Source organism: Narcine bancroftii, chromosome 4, assembly GCF_036971445.1.
Source record: "Narcine bancroftii isolate sNarBan1 chromosome 4, sNarBan1.hap1, whole genome shotgun sequence".
NCBI classification, from domain to species: Eukaryota; Metazoa; Chordata; class Chondrichthyes; order Torpediniformes; family Narcinidae; genus Narcine; species Narcine bancroftii.
The window spans coordinates 290,778,259-290,790,822 of NC_091472.1; the positions used below are offsets into that span (position 1 = coordinate 290,778,259).

General features: G+C 39.2%; 1 protein-coding gene across 1 annotated transcript in view; it reads left to right on the top strand.

The window, feature by feature from the left end:
* LOC138762473 (voltage-gated inwardly rectifying potassium channel KCNH7-like) overlaps positions 1–11,597 on the top strand; it is a 192,670-nt gene extending 181,073 nt beyond the window's left edge. The window contains exons 11-15 of the mRNA XM_069936229.1: positions 2,049–2,148; positions 2,767–3,036; positions 9,351–9,522; positions 9,712–9,889; positions 11,055–11,597. Coding sequence (XP_069792330.1) covers positions 2,049–2,148; positions 2,767–3,036; positions 9,351–9,522; positions 9,712–9,889; positions 11,055–11,321 — 987 coding nt within the window. The 3' untranslated portion in view covers positions 11,322–11,597. The remainder of the gene's footprint in view (positions 1–2,048; positions 2,149–2,766; positions 3,037–9,350; positions 9,523–9,711; positions 9,890–11,054) is intronic.
* The last annotated feature ends 967 nt before the right edge of the window (positions 11,598–12,564 follow it).

Below are 12,564 nucleotides of genomic sequence, written 5' to 3' on the forward strand. Positions count from 1 at the left end.
GACGTAGAGTGAAACGCATAATGAGAGTTCAACAGAGATAGATGTGAATCTCCACGTGAATCTGATCACTGAATCTCTTCCTATATCTGACATGAAATCCTAGCAGATGGCAGCTGAAACAGAAAAGGACACAGTTCTATAGAAAATCACCAAGAATCTGAATGAAGGATGGCCGAGAGGTGAATGTCAGCCATATTACAACACCAGAGCTGAGCTGAGTGTTGTCAATAGGCTTCTACTCAGACAAAGCAGAATAATCATTCCTCAATCACTGTGACAAAAGATGCTGAAAAGGGGCACCCTGGAATGAAAAATATGCATGAGGAGGGCAGAATTCCTGTTTATTGGCCAGGGATAAATGCTGACATTGACAGGATGGTTTCAAGCTGTTTGAAACATCATGCAAAGCAGACAAAAGGACTGATGTACCAGCAGAACTGTAGCAGAAAGTTAGGACTGATCTGTTCCACATGAATGGAAACAATTACTTGCTGAGATTGGTGCTTCCTAGTATGTCTGCTGTTTGTGTGATAAAATATATGAAATCAATCTTTGCAAATCATGGAATTCCTCAAATTGTCTACAGTAGCAATGGACCAGGCTATAGTTGCAGAGAATTCCAGAACTTTGCAGAATTTTATGACTTTCGACATGAGACTTCAAGTCCTCTGCATCCACAGTCAAACGGAAAACAGAAAAAAGGCACAACATGACACAGTGAGACTCCAAGATTCCAACACTTGGGACAAAAAGGCAACTCTTCTGGAGGAAGTAAATCCAAGATCTTCCACTGTCAGAACAGAGGATGGTCAAATTCTGAGAAGGAATCGAAAGAGCCTGCTGAAAATGCAAAGGACACTGCAGGAACATACCAATGCAGAAGATCCAACCTGCACAGCAACAGAAGAAACACAACTAGTGCTAGACAATAGTGGACCAGCAGAGTCAACAAAAGCTCACAGATTATCAAAGCAGCTGATAGACTGAACCTCTAAAAGAAGAAAAAAACTGCACACTCAAACGTTTGTGCTGCTCATGATGTGTTTACATTTATATTGAACTCTAAATTGAAATGAATACTGTATTATTTTGTCACATTGTTAAACATCTCAGGGAAAGGGGATGCAATGATAGAGTGCTAGTGATCCTCCTGACCACTAGAGGTTGTCGGAGACTAGTTTGTGACAGCATGGGTTGGATTCAAGATGGATGCTTCCACCGGTTCTGAGTCTATAGCTAATAAAGTGTAGTTGTTTTAAAAGAACCCGTATTTCTTTGTTACAATAAAAAGAAACATCACAATGTTAATTCCTCCAAATCCATCTTATGGGCATTTTGCTCTCAGTTCTTCCTTGTTGTCTGTTTAGAATGTCTCCTGGGTCACAAAAAAAATTCAGGAGGTCTCTCCTACTTTCCAGCTAGTTTATCAAAGCCTTTAATCAAAAGGTTTGAGCCTGTTCCTTCTCACATCTTTCCATTCTTCCCTACTTCCTACTTTGGATTAAATTCTAGAACAACTATCAGATTGTGATGTGAACAGTAATTCATCTAAGTCATGCAAGCTCGCTCTAACAGAATTTAAAAATGTTACATTATGAAAACTTAAGGATAAATATAAAATAAAATGTGTTAAATACTGACTTGGCTGGAAATTCAAACCTAGTCAATACTAATGAGTGTATTGCATTTTACTGACTACAGACACAAAGCATAGAACTTTATAGCACAGTACAAGCCATTCAGCCAACGTTGTTGTGGCGACCTATGTAAAGCTATTGTACAACAATCTAATCCTTCCCTGCTTCATCTCCATAATGCTCAGATTTGAATTTTCAGGTTCACATTGGTTGGCTGGTACGTATCTTCTGAATGTAGTTCAGGTGAGAGTTCAAAAGAGTCCAAGACAATAGTGCCCATTAAGCCTTATCCATAAGAGTTCTGCTTTTGTGCTTCTTTATGTCCTTGGGTCAGTGAAGAGGAAAATAATGCTCCCTCCTTTACTATGAATGCTGCTGGAAGTCACCCATGATTGTTCTTTTGTAATCCAGGTAGACATCCTACTCAGAGGAGAATCAAGTGGTGATTCAGATGAGGATAGTCCCAGACCTAGAAGAAGAAAACTTTCCTTCAAAAAGAGAAACAATGCAGGTAATTTATCTCATATTTTCCTTTCGTTCAATAACCTGAAGACAGATATTCCAATTTAAATACTCATTCTTTGAGGCCATTCTTCTTGATTCTTTAAAGCTTTGGTTATAGAAAACATCTCTTCTGTTCTCATTAACTATATATTATATGCATATATACTAAACCCTGAGATAACTAGGGAACTAGAATGTGTTAGAATTGAAATTGTACATGATTATGCTGTGGCATTTAAATATTGATGTAGATTTAATTTTGGCTAGGCTAGAAGCAATGGTTTTTGTTTTCCAAGTTATTTATAAATCCACCCGGAGATGGGTATATTGTCCCATGAGGAGAGTAGAGGTCTGAATGAGAAGAAGAATGAGAGATGATCCCAAGAAAGTTATTGTTGGGTTTGATAAATTGAATGCCAGGATAATGTTTCTCTATTACCCAGGATCCCAGTCTCTAAAAATGATCTGCCAGTTTCTATTTTGTATGTTTTCTCCAATGTAATTTATATCGGAAATCAGCCCTGTACATCGTTAAGAATATTTATAATCAATAACTTGCCTATCGTCTAGTCTTTGGGTTCCTTATCTTTAGTCTTATTTTGTTTCACAATATTTGCTGTCACAGATGATGAAAACGATAAAGATGAATATGGAAAACAGGGAGCATCCAAGGACATCCCAAGAAGTGACCAGCAAAATTTCTATAAAATAAGGGATTCAGAAGAAAAACGAAGTGATTCATCTTCCTTTTCTAACTCTGTGGATGAGGAGAAAAAACCACTATGCTCTGGCGTACTGGATTACGCTGCAGAGATAGAAGTAAACTGCAAGCTGGACTTTGCACAAGGATCTGACATTCAAAACCGAAAAGCTGAAGAAAGAACTAAGATGCCAGGTGAGGTACCAGAGCACATTCTGGCAAACCAAATGCATGTTAGGGCAGCATGGTTGCTGTAGCGTTTAGCGCAACGCTGTTGCAGCGCCTGCGATTGGGACAGAGGTTCAAATCCCGTGCTGTCTGTATGTTCTACCCGTGTCTGCATGGATTTTTTTCCCCAGGGGCTACGGTTTTCTCCCACACTTCAAAACGTGCTGGGGGTTGTAGGTTAACTGGGTATAATTGGGCGCCACGGGCTCGTGGGCCAAAAGCGCCTGTTACCATGCTGCACATCTAAAAATAATATTCAGCATGGGAGATCATAATACTGATATGAGAAAAGTGGAGGATGGCAATGAAAAACAAGATGAGGATAAATAAGCAGTGTAAGGAAGATACTTAGCATTCAGTAAAGTTATTTAAGTTTTCTGAATTCAGCAATACTTGAGTTTTAAATAGCGTTCAGCTGGGTTCCATTATTTGCAATCTAGATGCATCAGCTTTTACACAGTAAATAAAGTTGGAGCCAGAAGGCTTTGGATGGTGGAAATGGGGAGCATCATGCTGCCATGACATGAAGCAATATCACAGTGCTGTGTCATTTGCCTGGCATTTTCTGGGAGGGAAAGCTATGCTGACAAATAAATGTGAGTCCTTCTGATCTGTAACCAAAGTTCTAGCTATAGACACAAGGTCTGTTAGCAATTAGAACAAGATCAAGCCAACCACAGGACACAGCATCAGCACAATTAGTTCCCTGTTTAAATTGGTGTCAACCATTGGCTCTTACAAAGAGGCCTGACACCCAGGGTCCATTCACTTTGAGAACAGCTGCATGAGGCACAAAAATAAACATGCATGTTTAAAGTTATAAACTGAAAAGTAGCACAAAATGCCAGTGCACCATTTGCATTCAATGCACTTTAAAATGTATTCTGGTGTGAAATTCTACCTATGCAGATACATAACTGAACCAAAATAAACTGCTGGAGGAAGTCAGCAGGTGAAGCAGGATCTGTGGAGGCAAAAGGATGGTCAACATTTTAGGTTGAGACCTCACATGAGGACTGACAGTGCAGGGGGAAGACAGAAGTCAGAGGGAAGGGTGAAACAGTAGATGATAGATGGAAGCATATGAGCGGGATCAATGGGAAGATTGATCCACCTTTCATCTGCTGATAACCGTCTGTACCCTCCTACTGCCTTCACTCACTCAGTACCATTTGGCCAATCCACCCCCACACCTTATTTGTCTCCACATATCACAGGCCAGCCTCTATTTCAAACTCACTCATTCACCTCCTCCTGGTTCAATCTTCCTGCTTGTTGAATGATTGGGAAACCAGGATAATGAGACAATAAATAAATTGGCAAAATCTCAACAAGGACTCAGTAAAAACCCACGTTGTAATATGTGGATTTAGACAGGTAATCATTTTTGAATCTTACTTATTCAGTGTGAATTATATTAATTATTTTCTCATATTAAAAAAATCATAATATTGTAGAACATAAATGACATCAATCGTGTATCTGGAAATATTTAAAAAAACTGCAGATGGTGGGATCTGGAGGAAAAATAAATTGCTGGAAGAATTCAATGAGTCAAGCAGCATCAATGGTTGTAAAGGGATGGTTAATATTTCAGGTAGGGATCCTACATCAGGACTGAGAGGGTAGAGAGAAGGTAATCAGTATAGCAAATTGAGATGGAGGGATGAGTTACACTCCACCTCACTTCAGACCTTCTTCCTGGACATCTCCAACAAAAACATTTGGAATCCCTCAGGAACCCCAGATTTCAGATTTATTGTCAGAGTACATACATGGCATCACATACAACCCTGAGATTCTTTTTCCTGCAGGTGAGGCAGAATTACCACTTATTGGTAGTGCAAAAAAAACTGTACACAGCATATATATGTGAACAAATAAAGAACTGTAAAGAGATAACAAATGTAAACAAACTGATTGCAATACAAAGAGAATTAAAAGAAAATCAATGAAGTCCCCAAGTAAGAGTTCTTAAATGAGCTCCTGATTGAATTTGTCAATGAGGAGTCTGACAGTGGAGGGGGAGCAGCTGTTTCTGAACCTGGTGGTGTGAGTCTTGTGGCACCGACACCTCCTTCCTGATGGCAGCAGTGAGGACAGAGCATGTACTGCGTTGTGTGGATCCTTAATGATTGCTGTTGCTCTCTGATGACAGCTTTCCCTGTAGATGTTCTTGATGGTGGGGAGGGTTTTGCCTGTGATGTCCTTGGCTGAATCTATTACCTTTTGGAGGGCTTTAACTCAGGGGTATTGGTCGTTATGCAGCCATTTCAGCAGACTTTCCACCACATATCTATAGAAATTTGCCAGGGTTCCTAGTGTCATTCCAAACCTTCACAAAGTCCTGAGGAAGTAGAGGCAGTGATATGCTTTCATCACAATCCCATTAGTGTGTTGGCTCCGGGAAAGAGCCTCTGAGATAGTGACTTTCAATAACTTAAATTTTCTCATCCTCTTCATCTCTGATCCCCCACTGATCACTGGATTGTAGGCCTCTGGTTTTCCCTTCCTAAAGTCAACAATCAGCTCCTTAGTTTTGGCGACATTGAGGGCAAGGTTGTTGTTGGTGCACCATTCAACCAAGATTTCAATCTCCATCCTGTATGCTGATCCATCCCCTTCTTTTATACAACCCCCTACTGTGGTATCGACTGTAAATTTGTAGATGGCATTATTATCATACCAAGCCACATAGTCATAGATATAAAGTGAGTAGACCAGGGGGCTAAGAAGGCAGCCCTCTGGTGCTTCAGTACTGTTGGAGATTGTGGAGGAGATGTTCTTACCAACCCTCACTGACAGTGGTCTGGAGGTGAGGAAATCATCATCCAGTTACACAATGGGGTGTTGGAGGTCTTGGAGTTTACTGATAAATTTTGAGGGGATGATGGGTTAAATTCCAAACTATGGATGATAAGGAGGATCCTGATGAATGCATCTTTAATGTCCAGGTGTTCCAAGACTTTGTGTAAAGCCAGTGAGATAGCAACTGCCTTAGACCTGTTGCTACAATAGGCGAACTGGAGCGTATCCATGTTGCCACTCACTCAAAAGCTGATGTGCTTCAACACCAACCTTTCAAAACACTTTATCACTGTTAATATGTGCTACTGGTCTATAGTCATTAAAGCAGATCACTACGATCTTCTTGGGCACAAGTATGATTGAAGCCTGTTTGAAATAGGTGGGTAACAGGCTCTGCCAGAGTAAGATGTTGAAGGCATCAGTAAGTTGGTCAGTACAAATTTTTAATACTCGGCCATGTACTCCATCCTGGTGGTTTGAATAATTTAGCAGGGACATGCTTATCCACAGCAGTTTTGATAAAGTCTGTGACAGCCCACGTATAATCATTCTAATTCTCATATGAGATGAAGAGTTCAATCCCAAAATGTCGGTTATATATTCTTACCTTTCCTATATTAGGGGTACTGTTTGACCTGCTGAGTTTCTCCAGCTTGTGTTTTTACTTCCACCACTGTGTTTTCATGTTTTACTTCTTACCTTGAACACCACTCAACTTGCTGATTCGAGAAAGTTCCGTAACCATTCTTCAGACTCCTGTGACATTGTCTTGCTGTCCTGATCTCTGAAGCCTCTCTTTTTAGGCTCTGTCTGTGTGATGGCAGAAGGAGCACAGCCAGGTGGTCCAACTTGCCAAAATTCAGTCTCAGAAAAGAATGGTAGGCCTTCCTTAACTTGGTGTAGCAATGATCACATGGGCTAGGATCTCTCGTACAGCAGGTTACATGCTGGTGGTGGTCAGGCAGGGTTTTCTTGACGCAGGCCTGATTAAAGTCACCAACTAAGATTGTGTGAGGTGCTGTACTTTGGGTAGACTGACCAAGGGAGGACATACATGGTAAACAGTAGGGCATTAGGAGTGCTGTAGAAGTGGGGATTGGGGAGGCTGTGGTCAGGGAATACATTTGGGATCTGGGAGTGCATATTTAATTCAGATGTATCATGAAGATCTATGTGGAACTTGCTGATTATTGTGTCGCTGGACATCATTATCTGTACTATATTATCTATATTTTAACATCTCAGACTGGAAAGAATAGCCTTAAAAACTGTGGACAGCACGATTGGCGTAGCAGTTAGTGCAACACCTTTACAGCGCCAGCAATCGGGACCAAGATTCAAATCTTGTGCTGTCCGTAAGGAGTTTGTACATTATCCTGGGGTCTCTGGTTTCCTCCCACCATTTGGAACTTAGCAGGGGTTAGGGTAATTGGGTCTAAATTGGGCGGTACAGCCTATTACCATGCTGTGTGTCTAATTTAAATTTAAAAATAATAAAGAAACAAAACTAAGCTGACACTATATGGTCATCATTACTTGCAGTTAATATCCTATGTAATCAGTGAGGTGCCCTGAGGATCAGCTCTTGTGCCTCAATTATTTATTTTAATGTCCTGGAGGAAGTGGCAGTGTGTAAGATAACCAAATTTATAATTGGTACGAAAATCAGTGGGAAGACGCGTGATGAGGATATTAAGACTTTAACTTGATTATTAGCTGAATGAATGGGCAAAACCTTAACAAGTGAAACTTAATGTGGGAACGTGTGAGATTGTGAATTTCAGTAAGAGGAATGAACAAGCAATTATCTAAATGAAGAAAGATTGCAGATAAATGTGGTAGAATAAGATCTAGGTATTCTTGTCTCTGGATTATATAAAAATAACAGGCAAGAAATGCAGGTGGTCAAGAAAGCAAATGACATATTGGCTCTTATTACAAAAGTGCTTGGAGAGAGAGGACCTACATGCATTTAGAAAATCAAGGACTGATTAATGATATTTAATATAGAACGTAGGAAATCAGGTCTCAAATTTGATTTAGCTTGAGGAGATGACCAAGAAGGTTGATGAGGCCAGGGCAGTAATTTTAGCAAGGCCTTTGACAAGGTCTGAACATGAAAGGCTAGAGGGCATCAGTTTTAGGTAGAGTGGATAGATTAAAGAGGAACCTGAGTGGCAACTTTATCACACAAAGGGTAATGAACATAGTACTTTCCAATGACATTTTGTCAGGTACATGAATAGGGAAGGTTTAGAGGGGTTTAGGCCAAACATAGACATACCAGTCATTTAGCATGGTCATGTTTGGCCAAAGGTCCTGCTTTCATGTTGTATAACTACAGTTGTGCAGGGTGTACACTGAGGTCACACCTGGAGTACTGTGCACAGTTTTGGTCCACTTATTTAAAAGAGGATATAATAGAACTGGAGGCAGTTCAAAAAAAAAGCAAAGCACGAGACAACTTCTGGGATGAGATGGTTTTCCTATCATGAGTGGCTAAGAAATTAGATTGATATTCTTTAAAGTTTGGAGAGAACCAAGGTGTGACAGGTTGATGTCAACTTGCTTCCACTGCTGACATATTCTTGAATGAGGGGCATATATGGAAGTTGGGTTGTGGTCAATTTAAACCAAATTGGGAAGGATCTTTTCCTGGCTGGTGAATCTCAGGAATTACCTACCTCGGAGGGATCTTTGGGGGTATTTAAAGAGGAAGAAGATTTTTTTTGTAACATCAGCAAATTGAGGGCCACGAGGAAGTGGCACAGAGAGGAGTAGAAGCCCAAGTCTGATCAGTCATCATCAGATTGAATGGTGGAACTGGTTGAGAGGACACTTTGTCTATTCTTGCTCCTAAAATTCTATCTCAGAACTAATAGTAATTGCACTAAAACACACAATTAGAAATAAGCACTTGTTAGCTTGAAATTTATCTTTGACCAGACACATATATCATCATATGTCTGTACATTCTCCCTGTGGTGTATGGGTTTCCTCTGGCTACTCCAGTTTCCTCGCACCTTTCAAAACATACCAGGGTTGAAGGTCAATTGGGCCACAAGGGCCTGTTACCATGCTGTATGTCTAAATATTAAAAATTTAAATTTAAAAATGTTATATCATAAGATTAAATAATATCCCAGCAATAAAATGTGAACAACTTCAGCTTAGCGCTGTTAATTTCCCATATAATTTATTTTTTTAATAAATTTGTTCACCTAGTCTTGTTTGCAACAATGAATTATACTATAACTGGTTCATTTAGGTGCGATTTTCAGTATACTTTTAGTAAAAGTGGCATACTTTTAGTAGCTGACAAAAGTTGTTAATAGTAGATAATCTTATTAATGATTGTAATATTTTCAGCCTTTACATTACCAAGTCTATACTGTCAATGAGAGGAATCTCTCAAGGTAACAAGGCAAAATTTGAAAATGTTATTCATTTAATTGTTTTATGAATTTTACCAGATGCCCGTGAGAGATTAAAAGATTGGGAAAGTGGAAAATCAGCAGAATACCCTGACATGTCTACTCAGTCAGCATCTTCTCATGCAGCCCGGGGTATCTCAGAATCAGGAAGCGATATAACCTATGGGGAGGTTGAGCACAGACTAGATTTACTTCAGGAACACCTCAGCAGGTAATGAGTCCTTCTCACTCTGTCTGCACCAATGAAATAAAACCATTTAGTTAAAATACAATTTGGTCCCAGATGAAAATTAAAATCTACATCTTTAAGTAAAATTTACTTAATGTTGTTTGTTGTAATTATACATGCGATTTTTTGTAAAATGCTGGAATAAAACATGCAAAGTCCTTTATTTTCTAGACTGGAAACACAAATGTCTACTGATATCCATGCCATCTTGCAACTGCTGCAACGGCAATCCATGTCAGGACCACCTGCGTATAGCATGGTAACAGCCACAAGAGAGTATCAAAGACAGTCATCAAGAGTGGCAGTCCAACCTGTAACCACACCCCACAGTTTTCCAACAACTCCACAGGTAACTAGATTATGTTATTGGATGACCTAATTTAATACTCCCCAAGTCCTATAAAGCCTCAGCATTAAACCCTTGCTTTCATCTTCTCCCTCTCTCTCTCTCTCCAAATGAATGCTAGCATTGCACTTGCCTTTCTTACATCCAAGTTAAGCTTTAATGAATCTTGCGCAAGAACTCTCAAGTCCCTCTGCAGCTCTGATTTCTGAACTCATTGCTTGTTTAGAAAATATTGCCATTAAGAAAGTGATGGATAGCCTTTAATAGCCCTTATTCTAAAACTATGTTGCTTAGTTCTAGACAACCTCATAAGGGAAATATCCTCCCAATATCTACCTCACTGAGCTCTCTCAAAATTTTATGATTTAAGAGATTGGTTTCTATGCTCTTAATCTCTAGTCGGAATGTACCCTACCTGCTCAATAATTTGCCTGATGAATGTTCTCTGATCCACTTGTAATGTATGTAATGAGTGCCATTTCTTTAAGTAAGGAAGCTAATGTGATATATTGTACACTAGACATGGTTTCACCATTGCTTGAGAATATTATTAGCAAATCATTTCTACTTGCACAGGCCAATGACCTTGCAATAAAGCCCAGTACTCCATTTCCTTTCAGCACCATTCTTGCTTTCCATTATAAAGTGTTCAATTTTTCTAATCAAAGTATATGACCTCATATTTTTCCCTGCATTGCACTCCATCTGACAAATTTTGGCCACTTGCTTGCCTACATCGTTTTCTATTTTCACAACTTGATATCCCAACATTTTCTTCATTGTTACTAAGTTTGGCTCCAATTGACTCAGTCTTTGATCTAAGTTATTAATACAGACTATGAATGGTTTAGAGACCTTGCATCAGGCCTTTAGTTACAGGAAACAACCTAAACTGGCTAGTGACCAACAGAAGAAGTCAAGCGAGCTTTATGGTACCTCACCTACCCTAAGGGAGGATTCAGGGCAAGGGTTTCCACAGCGTGTGGTTGGTCAGACTGATGAGATCTATGGTGGAAGAAATTTAAACTTGTCATGTTCGACCTAGAAAGATACTGCCGAATAAGCTCATCCAGTGTAACAAACGTGCAAAACTGGAGAGATTTACGAATTGTGGAATTGTCTCTCTCATCTGTTGCTACTGCAGGTTTTAATTCTTTCTTTCTTTCAGAGTCCAGAATTCACAGACTTTGAAAAATCCAAACTGAAATCCAAAGAGTCACTGTCCAGTGGTGTTCACCTCAACACCATATCAGAAGACAACTTTGCCACATTTTTGGACCAGGAACAAGAACAAAAGTTACAGTCCGAACCACAACAATCCCAATCCTCTCTGCATCCAATGCGACATCCTTCCTTACCAGACTCCTCAATAAGCACCATGGGACTGTTGGGCCTTCACAGGCATCTGTCAGATCCTGGTCTTCCAGGCAAATAGCCAATTAGTACTCTGCATTTCAATAGTTTTGCTGCTTTGAGTGGCTGTTTTCCTATTTATTGATGGCATCCTCCATGTACGACTCAGGGATCTACAATGATACTGTCTTATGCAAAAGCACTGTAGATTCATATCAGCTCTGAGCCCACAATGTTAAAGTTCCTCTTTGATGATGACCTGAAAGCTTCAATAAGAATACATGTCGCACTGCCAGTAATCTAAGGCACCTTAAATAATAACAAGCCTGAAATGCATGCCATTACATTGGTTTCTGTGTTGCATGAAGTTAGTTTGAACTCAAACTAGAGATTTCAAGGGTTGGGGAGGGTGGGAGGGGGGGGGGGGAAGAGAGAACGACGTCTGTATACATATGTCTGACAGACAAAGGCTGCAGTTCTGGGCTGAACTAAATATTATTACTTGAAATAAACAGCTACTGTAAGCACATTGAGCTCATAGCTCTTTCAAATAAGTGGGAACTGTACATTTTGTGCTTAAAATAACATCTAACCATTCCATTAAACCAATTTAACTTGCTTATTTTATTCTTTTTCCTCCAACATTGCTATTCTCTGAAGTAATGGGAAAATACAATTAAATCTTCATAGTGAAGAAAAAAACAATTCAAGTTACATTATAGGAGTCTAGTATAATAGTGGCCTGAAAGACAGGCATACACGTGGAATTCAGCTGTCATTTTCTGCTTAAGATTTGACAGGTGTGCTTTAGATGTTAAAAGTCCACAATTCTGAAGTGCAATAAATATTTTTGTATATCTGGTGCTTGGCTCACATGGTAGCATTTATTTCTTTAAGATATTCTTTTATGAATATTAACAAAAGCGTCCATGGTAACTGAGAAGGCTTTAACTGAAGGCAACTCAATGGATCTGATTTTTTTTCCAGTCATTCAACCAATCAGCTAAACAATAAAATTGGATTTTATTTTGTATTTAAGTGTTCTAAATGTAAAAAGCTCTGCTGACCTGGTACAACCTCAGATACATACCTGGTGTAATTTTCAACTCTGATTTACTTAAATGGCAAGTTGAAATTATTACTTTTCACCAGGAGTCAGACATGTCAACATTACGATTTTTTCCATTGTTATTTTATTCAAATTAACTCGGGAACAGTTCAGACCAAGAAATAACATTCATTAGACAATTTACCTTTTCTATGTTTAAATTATGTTACTTTTGTGTTCACCCAAATTAATTTGTTTTAGAAATAAAAATATTCAT